The sequence below is a fragment of the Stegodyphus dumicola genome, chromosome 10 (assembly GCF_044657685.1).
Source record: "Stegodyphus dumicola isolate Sdum_Otavi_A_Nest chromosome 10, ASM4465768v1".
NCBI lineage: Eukaryota > Metazoa > Arthropoda > Arachnida > Araneae > Eresidae > Stegodyphus > Stegodyphus dumicola.
Genome location: NC_140777.1, coordinates 107,228,460 through 107,255,821, shown reverse-complemented (window position 1 = coordinate 107,255,821; position 27,362 = coordinate 107,228,460). Strand labels below are relative to the sequence as shown.

The 27,362-nt window shown below is 30.1% G+C and overlaps 1 protein-coding gene across 1 annotated transcript in view; it reads right to left on the bottom strand.

Annotated features, from left to right (window-relative positions):
• LOC118181585 (visual pigment-like receptor peropsin) overlaps nucleotides 1–24,617 on the bottom strand; it is a 366,047-nt gene extending 341,430 nt beyond the window's left edge. Inside the window, exon 1 of the mRNA XM_035350739.2 lies at nucleotides 24,374–24,617. Coding sequence (XP_035206630.1) covers nucleotides 24,374–24,512 — 139 coding nt within the window. The 5' untranslated portion in view covers nucleotides 24,513–24,617. The remainder of the gene's footprint in view (nucleotides 1–24,373) is intronic.
• Nucleotides 24,618–27,362: the final 2,745 nt, after the last annotated feature.

Sequence of the window (27,362 nt, the reverse complement as noted above, 5' to 3'; positions counted from 1 at the left end):
AACACAATAGATGACAGCAGCGTAAGCAGATTCTGACGCGTCACAAAAACCATAGATGATAGATGTGGTTAGACGTAGTTTGAAGCCACCTGGAAATTTTAACATTTCTGAGAACCTTAAGATCTTCTTGAAGTCACTGAAAATTCTCTTCCCATTCTTTAGGCAGTGGGGCATCCCAGTCAAGTTTTAAAAACCACAACTGCTGATAAAACATTTTAAACTTGACTGTACATGGTGATAGCAAGCCAAGAGAATCAAAGATTTTAGAAGATTGAAAAATGAACCTTCTTTTAGTAATTTTAGTCCCGAAATCCATACAAATGTTAAATAAAAATGCGTCTTCTGTAGAGTTCCAAAACAGCCCTAAAGTTTTGGCATAGTCATCTGAGCGAACTTCCAGGTCACCTTCTTCATGATTATCAATGGGTAAATTTTCGAGAAGCTTAGGGCAGTTTGATCTCCATTTCCTTAAATTGAATCCACGTTTTTCTAATAGCTGTGAAACCTTAGTACGTAGGTCAATTGCTTCCTCTAAACTGTTTGATCCAGATAAACAATCATCCACATAGAAATCATTTTTAAGAACGGAAGATCTCCAAACAATTCTTTGTAGATGTTGATCCTCATTATCTACTAAAATCAGGCGGTACATTTTTTCTATGTCAGCAGAAAAAGCTATTTTATGTATACGAAAGTTGAGCAATATTGAAAATATATCTCGTTGTAGTGTTGCACCGACCCCTAAAACAGAATTCAAAGAAACTGAATTTTTAGGTTTGCATGAACCGTCAAACACTACTCGAAGTTTAGTGGTAGAGCTACTCGGTTTAACAACAGCATGTTGCGGTAGATAATATACTTGCTTATTTTCTTCAGTCTGAGCAACTGGAACCATATGATTTAAAGTTTCGTATTCTTGCATAAACTCCTTGTATTGCCTACCAAGTTCTTTATCTAAATCAAATTTTATTTCCATGGAGAAAAGACGGGGAAATAGCAAAAGGTCTGGAGCTTCTCTTCAGCTTTACTGAAAATGGGCAGTCGGACGACAAATCTGCCGTTTTCGTTTACTCGATAATTTTCTTTAAAATGATTCTCACAAAACTCTTCTTTAACTACTGACTTCTGATTTTTTAACGTTAATTCTTCTAACTCCCCAAAACGCTTAAGTGTTGCATCGACGTTATCCTCAATATGTAAACTAATGCGATGAACACTAATGGGACGCCTTCTGTTTTAATTCTGCCTGATACAACCCAACGAAAAATAGTATTTTGCGAAGAAGATTGAAAAATGAACCTTCTTTTAGTAATTTTAGTCCCGAAATCCATACAAATGTTAAATAAAAATGCGTAATTACATTTTTATAACCAACAATCTGCCCTGGATGAAGCAGAGAAAAGAAATAGTTAGCTCCAATTATCATGTCTATTTGTGTGGGTGTACTGAAATTCGGATATGCAAGATTATTTGAATTCAAATAATCAAGGTCTTTGCTGTCAATCTTTACTGAAGGCAAATGAAAAGTTAATTTTTTAAGAATATATGCTTGTATTAAAACACCATTTTTTTTCAACTAAAATTTCGGAAACAATTTTACATTTACATAACCACGAGTCAAAGCTGCTTGAGAATCATTGATTCACTGATGAAAGAAGCTTCACTTCCACTGTCAAAAAGAATGATACATTCGTGAGCTCGACCAGCAGAATCGTAAATTATTACTGCTGCTGTTGGTAAAAATGAAGTACTCTGACCCTGAATAGAAAAACTCGAAATATTATTTTGTTCGTCTGAGTTAGAAATTTGTTCATCAGATGGAAATGAATTTGACACTTTTAATATCATCATGCAGTAAAGTATGGTGTTTTGCTTTACAAATAGAAAACAAATTCTGCGATTAACAAAATTTTAATTGATGATTTCCGAAACAATTGAAGCATAATAAATTCTTCCGGATAATATTTTTCCTAGTCGTAATATCTGCACCTTTAAATTTATAACTCTTTGATAAGGTATGAGAACCATTGCAGTACTGACATTTTAGAACAGAATGTTTATTATATATGAAACATTCTTCGAAACAGAGCACTGATTTTTATGCGATACTCGCTCTTCATTATTATGATTGTTTAACATTTCGAGTGAAACACATCTTGAGTTTAAGAATTCCAAAAAACATTCTAAGGTAGGAAACTCTTCTTCACCATTTTTTGTGACCATAAATGACGCGTTTCCGGATCAACCTTTTTTAACAAAAAAATAAATTAGCCAAACATCTCTAGACGAAGCGTTTTCGGAAAGAGATTTTAATCCAAGGATAACTTCATCAGATAGTTTTCTTAAATTAACAGAATAAGGGCTAGTAATTTTGGGTTGCTCAAGAAATATTCTGACAAGCGACATGACAATTTGATTTTTTCTATCATAACGATTCATGAGTTTGTCCCAAGCCTCATTATATGTAGTTTCGGAAATCGGAATGTGCTTAATAATAGCAGCTGGTTCGTCTGTTAAACGTCCTATCAAATATTGGAATTTCTGAATTTTCTCTAATGACTGATTGGTATGAACTATCGCCATGTACAGATCTTTAAAATTAAGCCAATTAGTATATTTACCATTGAAATTCGGAATGTTTAAACGAGGAAGTTTAAAGCTAGCCTCAATTGCAGTGGGATTTGAAATCAAAACATTTCTGGCCGTTGAGGATTCAATGGCGGATTGATACATTACTTTCGTTTCAAAATATTTAGCTTCGAATTCAGCAATTTCAGAAAATTCTTCGGGTAAAGCGGCATCATATGAAGAATGAATTTCTTTAAATATTTGCTCAAATCCTTTCTAATCGCGCTTTTAATTCCGTTAAACTTAACTGATTACTGAAACTATTGTGAAACTGTGTTAGGGTAGATTCTCTTAATCTTTTAAGATCAGCTTCACTTAATTCTGACATTATTACCATGAATAATAATTAATAAGCACAAACAACTTCAAGATACTTAAGCAGCAAAACATATTTCCGCTTATCTTTCTGACGTCATGCAGATGATTCGCAGTACTAGTACTTAAAAGCTCGTTAAATACAGTTCTAAAGCATATAATTACAATATATTAAATATCATTAAATGCCTCACCTGGAGAACCAAGTAGTTGCCTTGAACTAAAATGCATCAGCTTTGTACAATAAACTTTATTGATATTCTAAAACATGAAATATTTAAGAGAAAAATTGCCTGCAGCGCAGTGCGGCTAAGAACGCTACTCTACTGAAACATAAACATGAAAACAACTGTTGCCATTCACCCAAACTCAATAGTAAAATAAAGCATGTTGCCAGTAACAAGATTATTGTAAAAATCATAACGTAAAATTAAACAGTGAGAAAATAAAATATACAGAGAAAAAAAATTCAAATATTAAATATTCATCTAACAATCTTCTTCTGAGACACGTTGCATAAAGTTAGGACCAGAAGTAGAATTCTTTACTACAATTATTTTTCATACCAAAAAAAAAAAACGAAATTTTGTGCGACTATAGATGAATCATATTTATATCTAAATGATTGCAACAGAGAATTGTGGATTTAGTTTAGTAAAAATGGAGAGAAAGACTTAAAAACTTATTTAAAAAACTATAACGAAAATTTTAATAAAAGATTTATGATTATAGCTTTTTTTTTTCATGCACAGGGAAACCAAAACTAAAGAGTGTCGAAAGAAATGTAAAAGCAGTCTGTGTAAAATAATATTTTGTCTTCTATATTTATAAATACTGTGCTTTAACTGGCAAACTTATTTTAAAAAGTACGTTCTACAAGTTAGTGAGCTAGTATTCGATTAAGAAATGCCCTTTTTGTTAGGAAATAAATTTGTAGCTCACTTGTTAACCGAAAGTGCCACCAGAGTGACCTCTTAAAATAATATTTGCATTGCCTTGAACTGTTTTACTAAATAAAATGTTGTAAAAAATATGCAAGCACTCTGTGTAGTATACTTAATAAATGAAGAATTGTAATTATTAATAATAAATAATAGCAATCTTTTTACTAGTTACTTAAATATTATAATTTACAATTACGTATTGCGAATCTAAAAATTGTTTGGAATATAAAAATTATTGGGGAAAAATTGTGCTCATTATTCTGTAAATAGTTCTCTTGATAGGACAATAAACACTACGCTTCAATTTTTGCTGTCGTCGGGTTGCGTTACTAATTAAACAGCTGAAGCTAAATTAATTTTTGCCTTACCTGGTACTATTTATTCTTTGAGAAGCACATATATTCATGAATTTGAACCGAAACTGAATGCTAAGATCAAAATATTACATAATGCATTTCCATTTTTACTGAAACTTTCAGACATTTGGTGTAATATTTAGTCTTAAGAGTTTTGGGTTAATTTTTGGCAAAAGAACAATTTAACAATTTCTGTTATGCTATGGAAATTAAATTATCATCTTATTTGTGACACATTACAATAGTCACTATTATAATGAAGTATAACTGTAAGAAAAGGTATTTAGTTATCATATTTAATAAAAATACGTACGTAGTTGTTATACACTTTTTCCACAAAATATTTTCGTTGTTTATTTATTCATTAAATATAGACAGATTTCACTTCGTTTTAATCATGTCTTTTTCCCATTGGAATAAATTTCTAGATCGAAAAACATGATTATAATGTAATCTTTTAATAATTTTCTTTGCGAATTGAGTTGCGCTCGCGGCGCTTTAGAAAAATTGATTTTTTTTAATTTGTTGCACTGCAAAAACATCTACTACAAAGTCATTACAAGTTTCAATTCTTAAATAGTATCTTAACAAGAAAAAATGAACAATTTCTCGGTCTGTGAAAAATAAATATGATATCGGCTAATTAATATTACGTTCAAATATTTAATATAATTTTTCTGATTACGGAGAAGAATATTGAGCCGTCAACTTGAATTCGTCTTCCCATTTTGAAAATTCAGAAATCTAAGTAGAAAATTTAATAATCAACTTATTGTAAGATACCTTTCTTGTAACTTTTTGAATAAAGAAATTAAGCTAAAATTTTAAGCAATTTAAAACTTTCGCCCTTATTTTTCAAATTTTAGCTTAACTCTAAGCTGATATAACTTACAGTTATGTGATGTGAAAAAATTGAAAATCAAAAATCAAAATTCACTTTTTAATTGATGTGGACACAACACGATTTCCTTGTATGGCTTATTAAATTATATACATATTTTTGCTGCATTTCATTTAAACTTATTTCCTCGGTTTTCATTATAGTTACATTTCCCGTTCAATTAATTCAGTTCGCAGGAAAGCAAAAATACATAAAATCTCAAAACATCTGTATTAAAAATTGTAAAAAATGTGAAACACCAAATATAGTTAAAACAGTTAAAAACAATTTTTATAATTAAAATTAGAGTTTCTGTACAAAAAAAAGGCAGTTCGGCTAGCAGAAAAGAAGGCAGATTTTTCGGTGCGCAAATTTGAAAGTTTACTTTTGTACCCTCTCGGCAAAAGTTATTCAAGGTGGAAAACCTCACTAAATTCATTATTCTACTGAGTTTCAAATGTAAACAAATGGCGGTTCTTAGGTTTAATTCGTCCCTTTAAGTTTTAAATTGTTGACAATTTTACGACTACTGCATGCAGATTAACTAAAGGCATAAAAACTTAACCCGAACATGAAAACTACATAATTTAATTACTTTTATAGATGAAATTAAAGAAGTCTGACATTCAGGCTGATGACGATGAGCTCGACTCAGCTCCCTTGTAAAGTTAACTTGTCTGTACTGTCTGACAAAAATGCCTTATCGGTTTACCCCCCCTATTATGCATCCAGGGCATCGTACCCCACGATGAGACATTCAGTGACAATGTATTGGACGACTCCCTGATGAAAGTCAAATCGGCATATTTGTACATCAATTTTTTATGTTATATAAGCACTTGTACATCAATAAGTTGCCATTTTGTATTCCGTGTGATAAGCCAACCACTATTTATTACACCGAAAGATTGTAAAAAATGAATACGTTTAAAGATAAAAATGTTTAAACTTTAAATAACTAAAAATCAGGACATATGACATAAATAAACACGACATAACTCTTCCACAAAATGTTTGAACTAAAGGGTATACCAAGAATAAAAACAGTGATTTTTATGCAGACGGGGTTCTTTGATATTTAAAACTGTTTTAAGAATAAAATAATGAAAGTCTGGTGTAGGTTTTCTCCCTTTTGTTAAATTTACGAGGAAAAAAGAAGAAAACAGTTTTGAAAATGAAAGTAGAAAACATCAGTTTAGCAATCATTTCTGTTATCTAAAGGCAAATTATTATTCAGCCTGAAGGTAAATATACTTACTTGCATATAAAGTGTTTCGACATAAAACATTTCTTCGCTCTTAATCCGAGGTAAATTTAAAATTTCCTAAACACTGTATCTATGATTCGCAAATAGAGACATCATTTGTGTATCATAAAATTTGAAGATTGCCTTTGCATTAGAAACTAATAAAATCAAAACGAAGTTCATTAAATATGCAGACATTCTGCTGCAGATCAGTAATCAAACGAATAGGGCTTTTTAGATTTTTGCTGTTATTTAATAGATGGCATATACTTTCCTTTCAATACAAGTTCAGATGCAATGGAATAGAATATAATGATGTTAATAAGCAAAGAGTAAGTAATGAAATTATCCATCTGTCTGCTTGCGCTGTGGTAAATAGATGAGAAAATTCAGTTGGAGGATTGTTTGAGTAAAGAAGAATATTTTTCTCCAGAAATTTCCTGGGAAGGTTGAGTTAATTTTTGTTAAAAACTGTGGAAGTAACTAATACTTAAATTTCTTATATAATTTTATATTTAAAATATTCTCGGGAATTACGCTTGTACAGCAATTTCATTTGAAATGCAAAAATTTATCACCTAATTACCCTTGAAGGATCATCCATTAATACATATACATGTATGTGTTTCAGTGTTTCTGTTGCTCCTAAAACATTAAGAAAATGCCTATTTTGGTACCTGTCTTTGATTTGTCAACGCGTAATTTCAAACAGCTTGAATAACCTGAAACCTTGGACTGTTTAGAATCATCTTTTGCAATAGGGAATGCAAATTGTCAGAAATCTGAAAAGTGGCACAAGAGGAATCTTTTTCTTATCTAAGAATTTCATACTTAGTTCAAAATTGAATATATAGGCAGATAGCCCTCGAGTGCTTTGCCATAATTAAAATAAACCAAACTAAATCAAAATGGACCACCACTCTGAATGGTTGGCAGATGCGTTAATTTCTTTTGCTAAAGTATATTTTAAGTGTTCTTAATATATACTATAAGAATCAAACTATGAAATTTAAGTATACTTCAGATTTCATATGCGTGGCATGGGTTTCCTGTGAATTGTTTCAAGGGAGGAGTAGCTCTACGATTGAGAATATAACTTTGGTTGAATTAATTGATTTTAAAGAACCAGTTTATTTCGCAGTTTTGTTAGTAGATATTATTGGACAACTTTCTCAGTTACCTAACATTTAGTTTAGTTGGCTGGTAAACAGAAAATCGCGTAGTAAATTGATTTCAAAAGAAAATGAGTTAAATAGCAAGTAATTTTGTGATAAGTAAATTTGATTACACCTGTTTCGCTAACGTGCCGCTAAAATCATGAAAACAACAAGGAATATAGAACATTGTATAAGGCAGAGCTGTTCACATTTTGGTTATCGAGAAATGCATACACTTTTCACTCATTTCTTGGATGACTAGATGCACAATATAAGCTCAGATGCTGTGAAACGAGATAGAACGTAATGAATATGGAGTGCAAATGGACAGCATAATACAAAATTAAATCTATACTACTTTATTAACTACTTTTTGATTAAACTATTGTGATTAAATAAGAAATCTGGTTAGCTAATATTTAATAAACTATGCTGAATATGACAGTCCATACACAGTTCACAAGATAGTTTATGCAGTCCTTGCATTCCATCATCTTTGGCACAAAGTTCAGATATCCTTAAATGCTCGCTGAACACTATTAAACATCTGGAAGGCCATCTCCTTCCGATACTTGCCCCCCCCTGCGAATAATGAGCGATATTTAAAAAAGCTCATCACACATTTCAGTGGATATCTTTTCTTCTGAATTTCTCTAATAAAAAGTTTGATTTATCTAGTGATTTTTTAAAATTTTTTGGTTAATATCAATATTAAATATATATATAATTATTTTTGGTTAATATCAATATTAAATTTATATATAATTATTTTTGGTTAATATCAATATGTACTAATCAGATTTAATTAATTAAATCTGATTAGTACATATTGATATTATAAAGTAGTTCAGTAGATTATTTAAACGTATAAACAAAACCAATGAAGGCACAGAAATTTAATAAAAGAAAGAAAGTACTTCTTCATACATCTTTCTTAATACTGATTAAGCACTGATGTTTTAAACGAAGAATTTCTGTAATGGAACTATAATGATTGAAATAGTTTTTAAGTGTTCTCATCAAATTCAAAAGTTGATTTTGGGACAGAAATATCCTTTTAAATTATTTTTGCTGTACTTCAAAAACTCTCGATTCGATTTTGATTACATAAATACTTTTAGAATGTTTCCAAAAATTTAGGCGTGCTTGATTTTATTTGTTTATGTTATCGGGCTGATAATGACTTATATGTCGTTGCGTGAATTTTGTTTCTATTTTGCAGATTTAAATTTTTATTTTTAAGCACTAATAACAGTATTTAAGAAGGTTCTTCTCATATCTTTTGCTTATCGAGTTTTAGAGAGTGAAAAGAATGAAAACACTTAAATGATTCAATTCGCAATATATATATATATATATACCTAAAATTAGGCAGTGTTGTCACCAAGGCAATTATAATGTATCTTTTGAATTCCATATGACAAAGCATTTTATTCGGAATCATTAGATTCTCAGTAATTCACAAACATGTATACATCAAGAACTCTATTAAGCATGTATATTTACTTTCACAAATTCTAATGTATTCTTAGAATGTATCCTGGAACATATTTATGTATGCATTTACCTCCTCGCTTCTAATGCAGCATTATGCACAAGATAGTTCTAACTACTAATAGCATAATTCAGATGTTCTACTCATTTATCAATGCCTGATTATTGCATACGATTTACAAAAAAAAAAAAAAAAAAAAAAAAAAAAAAAAAAAAAAAAAAAGACATTACAATGGAAAGGAAGATGACTCGAGAGTGAAGCAATCGTACCTTATGTAGCAAAATAAAAACTCAGTTATTTCACTAAAGAAGGTACCTGGTGGTTAAAACAGAAATTCTGAAGCATAAGGATAATATGCAGACATACTATGTTAAAAAGGACTGCAGACCTACTTTTGCTTCTTGATACCTCGCGTTTGCCTGCAACAAAATCGACAAAATTTTCTTGTAAGACCATCGTCAGTTTAAACTTGAATTTTGCCTAGCTTGAAATATATGGTTCTTATTATTCAAATACCAGAATATAGGAAGGCAATAAAACAAACTGCCATATGATAATTATATTATGTTTGATACAAAAGGATCCTTCAACAATAAAAAAAGGATCCGTCAACACAGAATCGAAACCCGGTATCAAACTGTGAGCGAATTTATTTTCATTACTCCACGAAAGCCACCAACAACTTTTCCTTAGTCAATTATAATTTTGTTTCATAAACTGAATTATCCATTATTCAGGAAATAACAGTATCGCAGATAGGCAGTTGATATCTAGGAAAATATAACAATATAATGTATCTGGAGATTAGATATATAAGGAAAATCTGAGATACAGAAAATAAGTTGTTACTGTCCTTAGATTCATGCTTCCATTTATATAAATCCCAATGACTATTAGCACAAATCGGCAATACATTATGTAACGTTCACATGCGTAAGCATCATCTTTGATTTATCTTTATCTGATTCGTTCAATTTCTGGAAGCGTTTGCAGTTACTGTTAGGAATATGTTCCAAACATCAAAGTAGTATTAATAACATATATTTAGGAAATCTTTGCAAAGGCAAAGTAATGTTTCGTGATCTGTAAAGTCATTAGCTATAATATGAGGCCAAAAATTAAAAGAACAATCATTAAATTAGTAAATTCTTTTATTTTATATCATTCTTATTTTATATTCTTTTATTTATCTTTATAAAATTTATTTTGAAGATAAAAACGGAAGAAAGTTCACAAGCCTTTTATTTTGACATTTTTAGTGCATAATTTTCTGTTCTTGAAATTAATTATTTTCAAGTATAACATTATTTCAGATGTGAACTTAGAAAACTAGTATTTTGGAATTAATATTTATGGAAATTCTGAATCTCTGACAAAAATACAAGATTCCATCTATTTTTCATACTTTTGATTAAATTATCTAGGAGCATCTTCGGCATAAAAAAAACGCGTTCTCATTCATTATAAAGCTGCCTTCAAGTAGCATTTGGGTATTGCAATGATGCAAATCAATGTTCTAGAGTATCCCAAATATGTTCACCTGGATATATATCTGGTGAATGTGTGGTTTAAACGAGTCGATAGATTGGTTCGCGTTTAAGATAGTCTGACACTAAAAGGAGGCGCAAACAAGGAGCATTACCCTTGTTGAGAAAAAGTTATCGTTTGCCGCATTTCTCAAAGGTTTCAAGCGTGTATTAAAAACTTTTATCTTTTCGATGATTGCAAATTCTACCGAGAAAGCTGTAAATTTTGTAACATCTGGTAGGTTCTAAGAACTTACAGTACAATTAAAATTTCAATAAGTGTTATGCCTGATTTGTGCAGTGAATTTTCACCATCGGAATAGATAACCATCAACAAACAGTTAACAGATTTAAATGAACTTAAATTTATTCTACCTCACTACTTAAATTGTGAGTGAGTGAGTAAACGTGTAAATTAAAATATACAATATAAAATTACCAGCCAACTTGGACTTGGTTTCAACAAAAAGGTATCCTTGCAAAAAGCATATATATTCAATAATTCAAGGCTAATCTGAGCGGAGACTTCAAGATTATATAGACCAAAAAAAGCTCTCCAACATATACTTATCAAGTAGAATTTAACTTCGGCCTAAAATAATCCCAGAAAGAACAGTCTTTGCTCCTATCGGCAGGGCAGCAAAAGCAGTCTAAAATTCTCTACAGTTTATAGTAAAACTGCTTGCCACTCAAAATCTACATAAATTCCAGAATGAGTGAACCTTGTGGCGAAAGGTGGCAGCAAGGAAATAATTAAATCTGTTTTTAACCTACTTCCTGATGAGCTATCGAGTTCAAATTTTGTACACGCACTGTTGGTCGATGACAATGCAATGAGGATGATTTTTTCAAAATTCAGTTTAAGATTTTTTAATTAAAGTTTAACCGATTTTTCGCACCTATTTTAGCTTTGAGATAAGTAAACTAAACAAAAAGAAACTAAAGATTAAACTAAACATATAAGAATTACTGTTTGTACCATCGATTACAGCAGAAAAAAAAACCTTTTCAATTGAAACCTACATAAAATTGTAAGATAATTTCTGAAATTTCGTCGACTTTTTGAAAATTACTCTATTTTTTAGATTACTTGACGTTTGTAATTTTAAAATTTCAACATATAAAAAATCGTTTGATATAATATTTCGAAATTTTCAAATTATAAAATAAAATTTTTGATTATCTCTTTTAAATTAAAAATATAAAAATGAAAAAAATCTTAATCGAGTAATTTTCTACATTTTTAGAAAAACTGTTACAGTCTGAAGCAGATCGAAAAAAGCGTTTCTTGCGGAAAAATTGCTTTTGAGTTTGCTCGATTGGCGCACTTAATGATGAAGTCTACCATCTTAATGCATTAGAGGCTGAATTGGCAGTATTATTGTAGGCATCTTACGTTGAACAGGCAATAAATTTATTTTATTGAAACTTGTAATTGAAATTACCACATGACTTCCTGTGCGGAATATTAAATTATACGCATTTTTTTCTTGCATTTCATTTAAACTTATTTCATTGAATTAAGTTTACTTCGTCGATAGCGCATAAACCGCAATAGAATAAATGCACTCATTAAAATTCACTATATTTGTTTATAGCGACACACTGGCCCTAGGTTCCCTTAACAGCGTTATATTTCATTCATTTCTTAACTTATAAACATATCGCCGGAACTATTACACAAAAGGGTAATTTTGCCGGCTCAGTGAGAATGAAGCCTAAAAGGAGCATGACGATTAGAGTTTCCTGGCATGGTAATTTCTCTAAGAAGAAACGGATGCAACGAGAAGAAACAAGGGGGCCTCTTTAAAGCCTGAAATCAGAGAAGCGGTCTGAGAGATGAATAAGCTAGGATATGATTGAATTCTTGAAGATGACGAGAAGAATCAAATTATTACAGCACGGCTGATGTTACAATTAATAATGCAATTTGAACAATGAAACACAAATAATGCAAAAACAATATAAAAATATGTACACTATATACAATAATTTTTTATTTCAGAATGCACAAAATTTATATCAGCTTACTATAATAAATCTAAACGATGTATAAAAGAAATTAAGCAAACAACAACAACAACAAAAATACATAAAAACTCGAAATATCTGTATTGAAAATTATGAAGGAAATCTCAAACACTTAATTACTCGAATAAATTCCAGAATGGATTAAGCATGATTTAATTCGCAATAATAAAAGAAGGCACTACCTTTGTTATTGCGAAGCTTGCTTTCTCTATATCTCAACAAATCTAGTATTCTGCTGTTTCAAATGTAAACAAACATGGCCGCCATGGCAAAAATAATTAGGCTTAGCGGCACAGGAACAACTTTTAAATTGTTGATAATTCTAAAAATATTGCATGCAGGTTTACTAAAGGCATAAAAACCTTAACCGCAAGATAAGAACAACATAATTCAATCGTTTTTAAAGCAAAAAATGCACAATTTACAAACATATAAGAATAAAGAAGCTGAGATTACTGAGCCGAGTAACAGAGTATATATATATATATGTGTGTGTGTGTGTGTGTGGTGTATACATATATTTATATACTTTTAGTGCAGCCGATTGCAACCAAAATACAAAGTGCACATCTACATGTTATAGCAATCCCATATACAAAATTTCAACGTTCTGAGGTTACTCGGTTTTGAGTTATGCGAGATACGTACATACGCACAGACGCTACGAAAAGTTCTCTTCAGAATTCATTTTAAATCAGCTTCATAATTTTTGAAGGGTAAAAGAGTCCTTTATTCTGTCCTTACGTACAGATATCACCCAAAAACATCTTTCAATTGTATTCGATAGCGGTCAAAATGGATATTTTCGTTGAAATATGATACCTGTTTGTAATATGTAACCTTTTTTAAATTGTATTTTAGTTTAAAACAAATAAAGCAAAATTAAGTGAGGAAGATTTTAAAATATTGCTTTTTAATTAAAGGTAATTATTAAATTTTTACTGAAAATAAGAAAATAATTGTTTGGAATTTATTTCTAACGAATAAAAAGTATTCCTTTTTGCAACAAATTTAGTTGCTTCTTGTTTATAATTAAATATTCCGACTAGAAGAACAAAACGGCAAATACTGCAAGTTGTTGAAGTATATCAAGTTGCTATACTGCTACTATTTCAGTGCTGAGTTTTACGAGTCAGTTCAGAAAAGTTATTGGTTACAAAGTTATAATTTTTCTTTCTTTCGTTCCCCCCTTTTTTTTTTTTTTTTTTTTTTTTTTTTTTGCGTGCTCGGTTCCCTCAAGAATTTATATATTATTAAGAGTTTAGTGAATACAAAGCAGAAAATATTTTCTAATTCTTTGCTGTAGCATATAATGTTTAATGAAATCACAAATCAATTGCTGAATTACGCATATTTAAAAAAATAACCTCAATGCTGGTTTGTAATTTTAAGGCATTCTTTAATTAACGTTAAGTGTATTGCAGACTATAATAACAACACACAAAGGAAAGAAATTATTTTAACACAACTCTCAAACGATGTTACTTCAATGGATGCCGATATTTTAATTATCCTCTTCACGAATTGCTAATTAAATTAATTGCCAGTTTATAATCACTGAAAATATTTCGTTGCATAACTCAATGAAGAAGAAGAAAAAATGTGTTGACGGAGATGAAATGTTTATAAATTTCAGTTTCCGTAACTATTATAAAAATATCGAACTAATTTGAAGGGTGGATTTCACATTTATAACTTCAAACACTTCGCTGTTTCATGGCAAATATTGAAACATTTTATGTTCAGATTCTAGTTTAATAGAAAGATCTTACTGCGAACTGTTCTCGCAGCAAAAGTCTTATTTTATTTGTTAATTTCAAATGCTCTTATAAGCTATTTTTTCCCTTCCTCGCTGCATATATTCAGTGCAATTGATAGCATTTCCGGTTGCAATCGGAAAATTAGCAGTTCGAATACTGCTGAACAGCCTGACGTTTCGTGATTTTGGAAAGCCTAATAGACTGTACAATGGCGTTCGACTCAAATGTGGTAGGTATTAATTCGTCCTCAGCTGAACCTGACGGACGGGTCGCCCTCCTGCCAGTTCAGTTTCTAAGTGGAGAAAAATATAAGGAATTTTCTCCTTTCTCACAGTATGGTTTTGGAAGCTCGTTCATCATGTAGTGAAAGGGCTGGAGTTTTAATCCCGGCGAGAGTATCGCTGATTCTCTTCCATTTCTTGCTCCAAAATCTTCTAAATAACTTTAAAATGGCAGCCATTTAAAACGTGGTAAACGATACTTCGCTTTCATCTGGACTAGGCAAATCCCTCTGCACTAAGTGTTTACGTGGTGAAGAACATAAGGAACTATTTTTCTCCTGAGCGCGTGCATTCGTAGTGTAACTGATAGCAGGTTCGGCTAGCACTCGGAAGATCAGGAGTTAGGATTACGGTGAGAGCGTTACTGATTTCTCATATTTTCCCACTTTGAAAGGCCTAACAGATTCTAATGCTATATTTAATATTTTTCCGTTAAAAACTAGTTCTATAAAAACTTGTGCAATTTAATATTTCTATAGTAACGTAGCTACCAGTTACGTTGCTTAATTTTGTGGTTTTCGTCATTTTTGCATAATAATCATATGAAAAGAAAAAAAAAATCTTTCCCTTAAAATGGTTTTAATAATGAGCCGTAAAAAATTGTAATGAGTTTATATGACATAAAATTAAAACATTAAAAAATTAATTAAAAATATTTTACTGCGACAAAAACTAAATAAAGGAAAACAACTTACACTAAAGGAACACGAAAAATATTAATGGCTTACTTATGAAAAGAAATATGAGCTTAAGTTTTTATTCCCCTGCAAATAAAAACAAACTTAAATAAATAAAAATAGACTGCGCCCACTTTTCTCATATATTTTGTGGAACGATTAATAAAACTTAAATCTTTATTAAAAGAGGTAAGTTTTACTTTTAAAATAAACATAGCTTCTTAATTTAGAAGCTAAAATAATTTCAAAGGGTTTTAATCCTTTTAATAATACGACAGCCTCTTGAATTGCATTTTATTTGGCAGCATAAATGTAATTAAAAAACTCTAGAAAATTAATTGATTACGAATAACTTCAGAAATTTGTTTTATCGATCCCCATGAATTAATTTGTATATATTCATCTTTATATTTTAATACAATACTGTTACTATGCAAAATTGCTGTGGCCTAGCAATTCGTGAATTTTTAAAATCACTAGCTTTTTTATTATTTTATAAATAACACAAAAGCTTTCTTAATATTTATCATAGTAATAATAAGATAAGATACATTTTTATTATTAAAATTATTAAGATTAAAAATTTTGGTAATACCTTTTAACTATAGAAAGTGAACAACCGTTAAGATAAGCACATTTTGGCTAAAGAAAATTAGCAATCTTTGCCAGTCAGTTTAAGCTTTGAAAATGTATTCAAGGGGTTCTCAATCCTTAGGAGTTTAGATCTTAGGCTGAGGAGTTTAGATCTTGCTTTTTTGCTCTTATAGTAACAGTATTATAAAAAATAATAAGCAAGTAGGATAATTAACTTGACTAATATAAATTGCTGCGTTATGTGCAGTAGAGTTAGTCTACTTGGCAATAGATTTAGATTGGCAGGTACTTGGCTTCCTAGTAAATGCTATCCGGAAGACTCTGCTAGATTTCTCCTCCCATTCTAGACTTACTATATTCCATGTAAGAATTCCGCGCATTAAATCTCCACATCATGCTAGAGAGAATGACATCTGCTGGCCACGTCGATAACCGGGACAATACACATGCCGGATAGGCATATTGGAAGAACACACAGTCTTTATACATTTCTTGGCTTCTACCTCGAGATTATATTTTTTATTCTCTTTTCCATGGCGCAGCGGCAAGGGGAAATACACGTTTCCCGCCAAATATAAACCATTACATAAAAAATATAAATCTCTGTTTCAAGAGTATGTTTAAAATGCATTTAAATCGTATATATTTGGTTACTATTGCATAAAGTGCATATACTTGTTTACTACTTTTTTACTTCGTTCTTTGAAATGCAAACACAGATGAATATACTTCAGTATCTGCTAGAAAATTCCTGTTTTGTTTTATGCAAACAATATGCAGAATTGAAAATATCATTTTTGCATTTTAATGATGCAATTTTATCAATTTAAACACGAAGTGTAAACAAGATAAAGAGTTTCTTTTAAAATGAAAAGCATAAAAGGGCTTTACATAAAATCATTTTTAGTCTAAGATTAAAATATATCTTAATCAAATAAAATAACACAAATATAATAAATTAAAAGAATGTATTTACTCAGATAAATGAAATAAACTTTTACAAATTACTAGATATTTCAATTTTATACACATAAATGTATTACTATTTGTTAATAGCCATGGAAAAAAGTATTGGGTATGCATAAGTAGAAATGTAAATAAAATAGAAAACTAGCAGTTTGGTCTTTCTTTCATAAATAATATTTAGCTTGATTTAATAGATATTTAATTTACAAAAAGGGTATGCAGAATGAAGCCAATTTAAATTAAATTAAAACAAATTACAGTTTAATATAAAACGTGCTACTGCAAATAAAGTATTCTCTTTCAAGACGCTAAACAATATTCTTTCAGCTGTCGAAAATCCCATTTTTAAAACTGTATACACATAAAGGCATTAAAAATATAGACAGACCTTGTCCGCCGACAACAGAAAAAAAACTGGTTATGTTATTTCTACACAGGATGTGGTTTTATAACCCGGGTGCCTGCTGACAAGTGCTTCTAACAACTGAGTTTTCTTGCAAAATAATTAATTTCTAAAACACTGGTATCAAAATTTCGAATACATTTTGTATACAATAAATTATTATTGCTTCATATTAGAAATTCTGACTCATTTAATTTAGAATATAAAAAAGGTTCAAATTTACAATTTATTGCTGTCATTACTTTCTTAAGTAAAAGCATTGTGCTAGAAAATCATAATCTTAGACTGTATGTTTTGTGATACACAGAAAGCTTAAAAAAACGCCATGTAGTTATGATGTTAGGAAGGCAATATATTTAAAAAATATTAAATAGTTTTTCTGATAATATGTAAAAATAATAGTACAATTATATCTTTTAAATATAAAATATAAACTTGGAAAAATATTTCGGTCCAGAAGGTTTCTGCTGACCGGTCTCCTACAGCAACTTGGCAACAATTAAAAATGTGACTTCATTCTTTTTTTTTTTTTTTTTTTAATATATATATACAAAGTCACTTCAGAATATAAATCATTGTAACTCTGATATTTACACATAATAATGAAATAGCTGTTAAAATAGCAATATAAGCAAGCATTTCACTACTGGAAGGTATTGAAAATATTATTATGAAGAGTACGTGGGTTCCTTCCGTTGCTTTTTAAACTCTAATGAACTATCTTATTATAAACTGCGACAATCTCAAAGCAATATAATTCTCATTTTTATCTATAAGTTTTTAGTTATTAATGTTATTAATGTAAGAAGCAATCACAAAAGTGACTTATAATCTTAATGATAATAGTTTTAACTTTTGTAAAAAATTATTATTATACTCTATAACATTATGATTTTTTATTTATATTTTTATGCTTATTATTGATTATTATTTAGTTTGTTATTTTATTAGTTTCATTTTTAATTATGTAACATTATTTGAATTTGTTAAATTATTTCTCCAAATTGTTAAATTTTCTCAGAATTTGCAAAATACTTTCTCAAAATTGTAAAATCTCAGAATCTCAGACCTTACGTCAAAAGTATCCATTAAAAACTTTGCATTACTCTTGGTAAAATATTCTATAAAAAGACTTTATTTTGTCAAAACTTTTACAGTGTCAAAATTCATTATAATATCTATGTTATACCTGTAACAAGATTTTATACTTTACAGAAAAATCTCTGTAAAATGTAACATTCTTTGTAAAAGTGTGAAACAAATTCTCTATAACATTTATATAACCACTATATCAAAATTTTGTATCCAAAAAATAACATTTTTTTTAAAATAAAAGGGACTAAGTGAACAGAAAAAGCTGAAAGTCTTTCAGACCGAACAGCTGCTCATTCTGTGTTTTTCTGTTTTGTTCAACAATGTGATCTTACCACTAACCATGATAACATTAAAGTATCAAGTGCTTGATTATAATACATTAAATTAAAGTATCATTCTTCTCTAATTTTGATCATGATGAAAACATATGCAAGATAATTTCGTATTTTAAGTATTTTAGACATAAAAATTAGAAGTTGCGAAAACTTTCCTCGTAGTTACGGATACTTCTTTCCGAAAAGTGTTATATGTAACTACAAGAGTCTACGCTGTAGTACACATTCGGCGATTTACTCAAATATCTATCCTATTAAATTCTGTGCGTATCTGTCTGTCTCTTTGTCTGTTAGTTTGTGCATTGTAACCCATGAAATAAGTTTGTACCTATAAATGTCTAAATAATGGAAGTTTTTTCTCCTTAATGACTTAAAAATCGTTCTTGTGACTCAACTCAAGTAATTTGATAAAAAATAGATGATCAGAGATTAAAAACTCTGATGTGAGCACCACCTTATTTCCTTTTACGGCCTATTAAATTATACATATTTTTGCTGAGCTTCATTTAAACTTATTTCTTTGAATTATTCTAATTAACCGATTTGACAAGGCAAATTTTAAATGATATTAAAAATTGCAAATTTTGAAATTAAATATTCTGGTCAATTTTTGTCGTCCGAGAGTGAAACTTCTTGTATTTGTATACTGTCATATTGAGTATAAAATACTTCCAGATATAAGAGCAGGAGCTAGGAGACCGCATTTAAAGTTTATAAAATTAGACTTGTTTTGCTAGCTTAAATTAAGTCCAAATTCGAAGGCGGACTGCAGAGAATTATCGCTTCGTCTGAAAAGAATTACGAAATCTTAAAAAGGTTTCATGACAAATTTTTTTTAAGTCAGAACTGAGACATAAATGCACGAGTCTATGCACTTAGCTGTCAGCCAATCATTTCTGGCGATGAAACCTAAATAACAGACAAACTCAAATTTAAAACTAAGACTAGTAGCCAAAAGCTGTACAGTTGATTTAACTCTAAGTTGGCTCAAACTTCTCACCGACGTAACAATTTAAATGTAAGAAACTATAATGCGAACCAAAGAATACAACCTTATCTGAACTAGCTGACCTAGTAACATGGTCTGGACGGGCAGAAATATGCTCTATCTTACAAGCCAAATATCTCACTTTATATACTCTCGGAACTGATATGCATTCTGGTAGGGAGATAGAAAAGAGAAATTACTGGAACTTTATAAGTAAGATTTCTTTTTTTGTCAAAAATGATTTCTCTTTAAATTTACATTACCAAAATATAAATATTTTCGACATTTAAAACATTTCTGTAACTAGAAATATATGACTACGATTTACGACCAACGATTGCGAAAATAAAGGCCGGGTATAGACTTTTAAGCCGGATAAGGGTGTGTATGTGTATATTTATATTGTATACATAGATATTTTATAATGAGTTACTTTATTTCAATAGAATTCTAGTCTAACTACTTTCTAACTACTTTTGTCAAAGGAGATAATATACTAAATAATCTATTACAAAATATATGTAGGGTGTATGTATGTATATATATATATATGTGTGTGTGTGTGTGTGTGTATGTATGTATACACTTCGCATTCTGCCGATTGGAATAAAAAAGGCGATGCACAACTGTTATAGCAGTGTCCCATATACAAAATGTCCCATATATAGACGTCACTCACGAAAATGTTCCTTTTGAATCCATTTTAAAATCCGTTTTGAAAAAAACAGTCCTTTATTGTATGGGTACGTACAAATGTCACGTCGAAAAAAATCCAAATGGATTCGAGGTAGGTCAAAATGGATATTTCTATTGAAATATGATACCCCAAATTTTTCTCTTTCTGTTTTCTTCCCGAACGTTTTTTCCTTTTGTCTTTCATTTGAACTTCCTTTTGTACTTCGTTCAAGGAGATAAAAATTGAAAAAAATAATTAAATCAAATCATTCAAGGATTTTGAAACATTTGCTCTCTTCAATTAATGAGCATTAAACTCTGTTTCTCTATTCATCGGTTGCATTTCTTATTATGACAGAATTTAAGCTTATAATCACACGTGCAAATGTTTACCTTTATTATTCAAGTGACTATAAGGCATTCTCGAAATTCCTGCCTATAGTTAAGTCATATATGATATAATAAAATGAATTAACATACGGGTTGGATGGAAGTCAGTTGACATCGCTTTTAGCTTCTGTTTTCTTGTATCTAATCCAGATACAAAAATCTAATCCTGTATCTAATCTTGTATCTGTGTTATCCCATCCCAGATAATGGCGGGACACATATCAGCAAAGCATCCGCTGAGAGCTATTGATTAGCTTATTGCTCACTTAACGGTTTCATCATTGATAGAGAGAGGCACCGATAAGGACTACTGATATTGCACCTGTAAAGTAAAAGAGACGCGAATCAAAGCCTCATTGCTTTCTCCAGAATTCGATTCCGATGTCAGTTATATGTCAGCGGGCACTTTTAATCACCATCCCGCCCAGAGCAGCTCTAATAATCATTTATCTCTTGCTGTTTCAGCCAAGTATAAACATCTTGAATTCAGTTAGCCTGAACGCCGTTTTACTAGAAATAATATCCCCCAATTGTTGTATAATGATAAACTTTGTGTGCTAATTCTCTTTCAACAACTTACGACAATTCTATCCGGAAACTATACCTTTTAAAGCAAATTAATCACTTTATCGATATCGTATATTATATGACAAGAATTTGGGCAAGCAAGGGAGCTACAATATATAGATTGGGACTCTTAGACAATTAATGTTCACAGTTCGGATGGTCATACAGCTTTTTCGTAGAAGTGATACTCGTCGCTAAAATAAATCTTTTTGCCCGCTAGGTTGCTCACTTTTTTATCATTTCGAGCATTAAGTTTGCAAACCTTTATTGCTATTTAGTGTCCATGTCTTTGAATAGTTGACAAATGTTGTGTCTTTTTGAGAGCGCAGTTATAAAGTTTCACCAAGATATGTTGCTGTATTATTAATATCGTGAATATGTACAAATTAAAGTCTTACATATTTCTTTAATTCTGATAAAGAGGGACCTGTACATGTTTGCCTCTAAATCGATTGAGTTCTTGACTAAATCTACGTCAAACACAAAGTTGATAATTTTATGTTTCAATGTGGGGTGTTTCTCTTCTGTTTTGTTTTTATAAATCAAAAATATTTTAATAGAACATTTGCCATTGTGAGCTTATAAGGCATTATTATACTATTAATAATATTATAGTATGCTTGCGAATGCAAATAAATGTTCTGTGAACTTAATTTTTTACATTTCGTTTTAGAGTGTGACAGAGGCACTTGATACACTAATTCGCTGATTGTTTATGACCTTTCGCGGGCCAAATATGGAGGAATTTATGGACACCCTGTATAGCAATCATACAAATAAAAAACTAGGTAACACTGCAGGTAAGGTAACAATCGTGATCACCAGAAATATATTCGGGAGAATGAAACAGTTTTTAGCTAATCAAATAATTTTTAACATAAGCCTCGTGCCTCGCGTATGATCTATAAATTATCAAAATATCTTTCATAATGAGCAATTATGATGAAATATATTTCATTAAACTAAATAATAAAAGATATGTAAACTCAGCGTTTCATGACTGGCTGATTTAACAGCTGTTTCGATGACAGACTGATAACAGAAATTATCGAAAACTCATTTTCAAGAAATTTTCTGTTTTACCATTCGACAGTATCTAAAACGCGCTAATATTTTATTAATTTAATGCATTCGAATGGTCTTTAAAATTTATAAGTAAAGCATTTGTTTTGCATAAAATGCTCTCGAAACGTTCATTATTAAAATCCTCAATCATCGAATAACTAGGGAATATTGCTTGTTAGTAGTCGCACTCGGGTTTGTAATCTTTAAATCGTTAAACGCATCACAAAGGACAAGTAATCATAGTCAAACCTGAAAGAATTTTTCAATCCTCTGGAGAAAATTGCTGTTATTAAATTCATTAAGGATTTTTAAGTTACAAATTAAACAATGTACTCAGGATTGCTTGACAACAGTAACATTTGTCAGAAAAGGAGAAAATATTTATAAGAGCATAAGACAATTTCAAGGAGCTTAAACATAGCAACGTACTTTTTAAATAATTCCATTAGTTGATAGGAGATAAGCCTTAAATAAAAATTTCAATTGCATTATTCTTTAAATAATAATTAATTGGAAAATATTTGGGTGGTTTTTGGTAATGTTTTCTTTTTCTGTCAGCTTCTTAAATTTTAATACGCAAACCTCTGTTTTACTTTTTACTTGTAAACTCTCTCTTTTAAATACTTCTTATCCGTAGTATTTCCTTCCAGAAATTATTTAAAACATTTATTTCTTTCCATGTTTTTACAGATTTTCATATTAGCTTTTTTTTTTTTTTTTTTTTTTTTTTTTTTTTTGTACACACCTAATCATTTCCTGATTTAATTTTATACACGAAGTAGGCACTGGCTCATGTAAATTTTTTAATTCAATCTTTTGGGTTCATTATATACTAACCTGAAAAATTTCTTTCTAAATTTGAATAATTATACGTAAAATACTATTGAAGTATGTATCTTCGTTATTCCTTTTTATTCGAGAACCACATTTCATCTTTAATTCGCTGTTGCAAATTACAAGGAATAATGAAATGTACTAAATCTGTGCACCATCAGCCTTACAAAGATACATGTCATGATTTACAATTATATTATAAAACAAATTTTATCACTGAAAACATTATTATCAATAGATTTATTCTGTGCGTACATCAAAAATTTGATCCATTACATTTATAGAGCCTGTATTATGTTATTTAATTCTGATATATTCAAAAAAATCTTAACTCAAATATAGTACATAATCATAAAAAATCATATTATATGTACTCTCTTATGAAAGGTTTATAAAAAAATATTATTGCATTTTCAATATTTTTCCATTATCGGCAATTACTCGAAACCTGCCAATTTAGTACATCAAATTAGATCATTTATATTTCGTATGAGCTAATCAATAACAGAAATCAATGCTAAATCTATAATAACGTTTCCCAGTCTTACAGATTTGTATTGATTATGTCATTTACTTTTGCGTCTAGGCTTAAAACCAAACACTCGTAAGAATTTCATAGAAACGTGAGCATTTTATTATCTTTCTTCACTCAAAATGCTTTTAACATTCATTTTCGAACTACTTTTTTTGCTAAAATAACCGGTTTCGGATCATTCACCAAATTTTAATCTTATGTCAAAACTTTTAGCTCTATATATTCAAATATTAACTAAAAATATTTTGTACATTAGTAAATAATCCAATTATGCAAAAAATAGTTTTAGATATTTCACATTTTATAGTAGTTGAAGTTACGTTTGTTTAAAGTCTAGAGCGAAAACACTGCATGATTTTTGCGAATTATCATAATGAATTATTCCATACGCATGCTATTTAAAACATATATACTATACAGTATTAAATGGTATCTCTAGATATTCTGATTTTAAACAACATGTATCTTACTTAAAAATCAAAAACTGAAATAATAAAAAAAATATTGAATTTGAAAAACAATTTTAAAAACATCTTAAACATTGAATTTTGAGTGACATTAACATTTTGAAAAGTGAAATACGAAAAGCAGACGGTGCATTATTGGAAAATAATCAGCATGCAAACTTACCAATAATCACCAGATACGTTCCGACAATCACGTGGGTAGACGACGGAAATTGATAAGGATAAATAGGAGTTGCGGCTGGATCAGAATCAGACATCACCGGTAGATCATCTACGATGCTAGCAGATGCGTTATCATCCATAATGCAGTAGTCATAGGTTCTTGGGGGGGAAAAAAATTCTCTCTCGCTATGTTTCGGGAGATGAATAATAACGCACCCTTCGTTTGATGCGGAAGGACGGCTTCTGACTCGCAGATCGTCTAGCCGGACTGGGTGCGTGCGAAGTTGAGTTGTTTAGAGTGTTCAACAGTCGCAGCCGATTGCCAAATCGCCTCAATTTGGCGCCAAATAAAGAGTTTCGTCTGTCAAAGAAGACCCACAAGTAGATAGAATGCAATTCGAAACTGTTTAATTCTTTTTTATGGGAAAAATGTTGAATAAAATCACAAGATATTAGTTAAAAGTTAGTCACATGGACTTTTTATTTTCGTCACGTGGGAAGTTGCATTCTCCTTAGTTTGTATATTTGTTATCGATTTTTAGAGTCGATATATCGGAGTCTTAAACACGAAAGAGATTTTATGAAGAATAACACTGTAGGTAAATCAAGACTATAGTTGAACCCAATATCGAACTTCAGATTGCTGAAAATATGAAAATTATTAACATTGAAAGTAGAATTAATTCCTATATCAGAAAATTCTATAAACATCCATTTTCTGAATGAATAATAGAAGTGAAGGTGAATAGTAAATTTATAGAATTCGAATCCTAAAACGTTTTCGAATCCATATCCGAATCGGAATCATCAAATATTCTGTATTAATTCGAACCCTTCATACAGGAATAAAAGGAAGAACAACAAAATAAAAACTTTTACTTGATGCTAAGAGTTATTAACTAAAGCAAAATTTCAAATCTGCATTTAATAAAATAGAAATTATGAGTATACGTTTTTAAAAATACATCTACATTTATTACGGAGAAACAAGGGAAACTAAAAAAGGAAATACGTAAATTCACTCTTTACTCTCCAAGTTTATTTTCTCAATTAAATTAAAGGAAAGAAATATGATCAACATTTTAAACATTTTTCATCTTTAAAGATTTGCTTTATATCAAAGCAAGTGTAGAAGAACAAGATTATTTTAAAAGCTAAAATAAATAAACATTAAGCACGGATTACCACATTGTCTCATGAAAAATAAGAATGTGGAACTCAGTGCCAACAGAAGGTAATGTTAATCATCCGATTCCGCTGAAATTGTAACAGTCAAATTATTCTTTTAATGAACCTTTTTATTGGATATCAGTAAAACTTATCTAATTGAGTGAAACTATTTAATGATTTTTTATGTAAGTATTCCAGGGATTCAGAGATTCATATGTTCCATTCGTAAGTAAAATATAATCAGTAAATAATTGTGTTATTGTTTGTCTGATGAGCTCCTAGATTTTAAACGGATCAGGATTTAAGAATTAAATAACTAAATGCTGTAGTCGTTGAAAAAGTTCGTCAAAGCATGTTACAGCTCTAATAATCAAAACTGCTGTATAAAACATACAATTGAACAACATTTAATAGTCTGAAAAATGTACTACTAAAATAATGTCTACTGAAAAAACACGTGGCTACTGACGGACGAATGCAGAACTCTTGTCCCGAATTAAAAAGAGGGAAGTATTATGTAGGAATTCCAAAATAACACTCATAGGAAAAAAGTCATTGCTAGTTGACAGCTTTTGTTAAACAATGGAACTGATAAATCAGAAATTCTCGTCTTGGTTTAAAAGTTCATAAAAATTCATCACTTGAGTACATCGAATTTTGTCACATGTAAAATTTTACTACTGTTGTTATTTATTACATGCTTTCAGATAAATATCATGCGATCGATGATTTTTATTCAAACCGTTTCGGAAGAATAAAATACATGGTAAAAGAAACTCTTTTATATGCGATTTTTAATTTTTTGAAATGTCTTTGAAATTAATACATTACAGTTTCCATCTGGAAGATCCTTTCATTCTTGTAAATACTATCTTTTCAAGCATATAGATATTTATTTCTTTTAATAAGAAACTTAGTGTTCAGACACTTGAAACATTTAAAGTAAATATGATAGCAAACATTCAAATAAACCCATTATGACTTAAAGGGCATTTTCTAGATTTCTAGAAAGTGGAATCACCATGGCATCCCGAAGCATATAAATTTATCTGAAGTATAACCTGGAATTATATATGAAATTTAGTCTGAATAATATATTGTGCGAGAGAATATTACTTGAGAATAATATTTAAATACATTATAACATTTATGAATTTTACGCATTACGTTAAGACATTAGGTTATTTCGAAGGAGGAGATGGAAAAATGAGCCAAGCCTTCGCAGGGGCTCGAACCACCGCCGGGGCCACGAGTCTCTCGAATACGCACCGAGCGTGCTAAACACTACACTACGAAGGCATGCTAAAAAGACGGGAGAAATACCTTATAATTGTATTTTAAAAAATGACCATTAATTTATTTCTGAAAGAGCTTTCTATAAATATTAAGTTAAATTGCCTTAAGAAGCTCTTTTTTATTCAATTTCTTCATTCACATGGAAGTTTGAAAGCATTCAAGATAATACTCCTTTCAGATAGCAGTTAATTAATGGATCTATTTCCCACATTTTCAAGACGGTATTCTTGAATCCATGACTTTTGGTTCTCTACTTGGAAAGCAGGATTCTTTTGTGCACAGAATAACAGTAATTTAAAACTGTGATATGAGGACTGTGAATAGATATAACTAATTTTCTCATGGCATACATAGAGAATGAGATTCATGGCACATGATTAATACTGTAAGTTTCTTATCAGTAAAAGTAACACGGTCGCCTTTCATGCGATGCAGAATAAATTTGAATACAATCAAAGTTGTACTTAAAAATAAACATAATTCAGTCGCTGTAAGCAACATTATTAAAAGGATGAAACATCCAT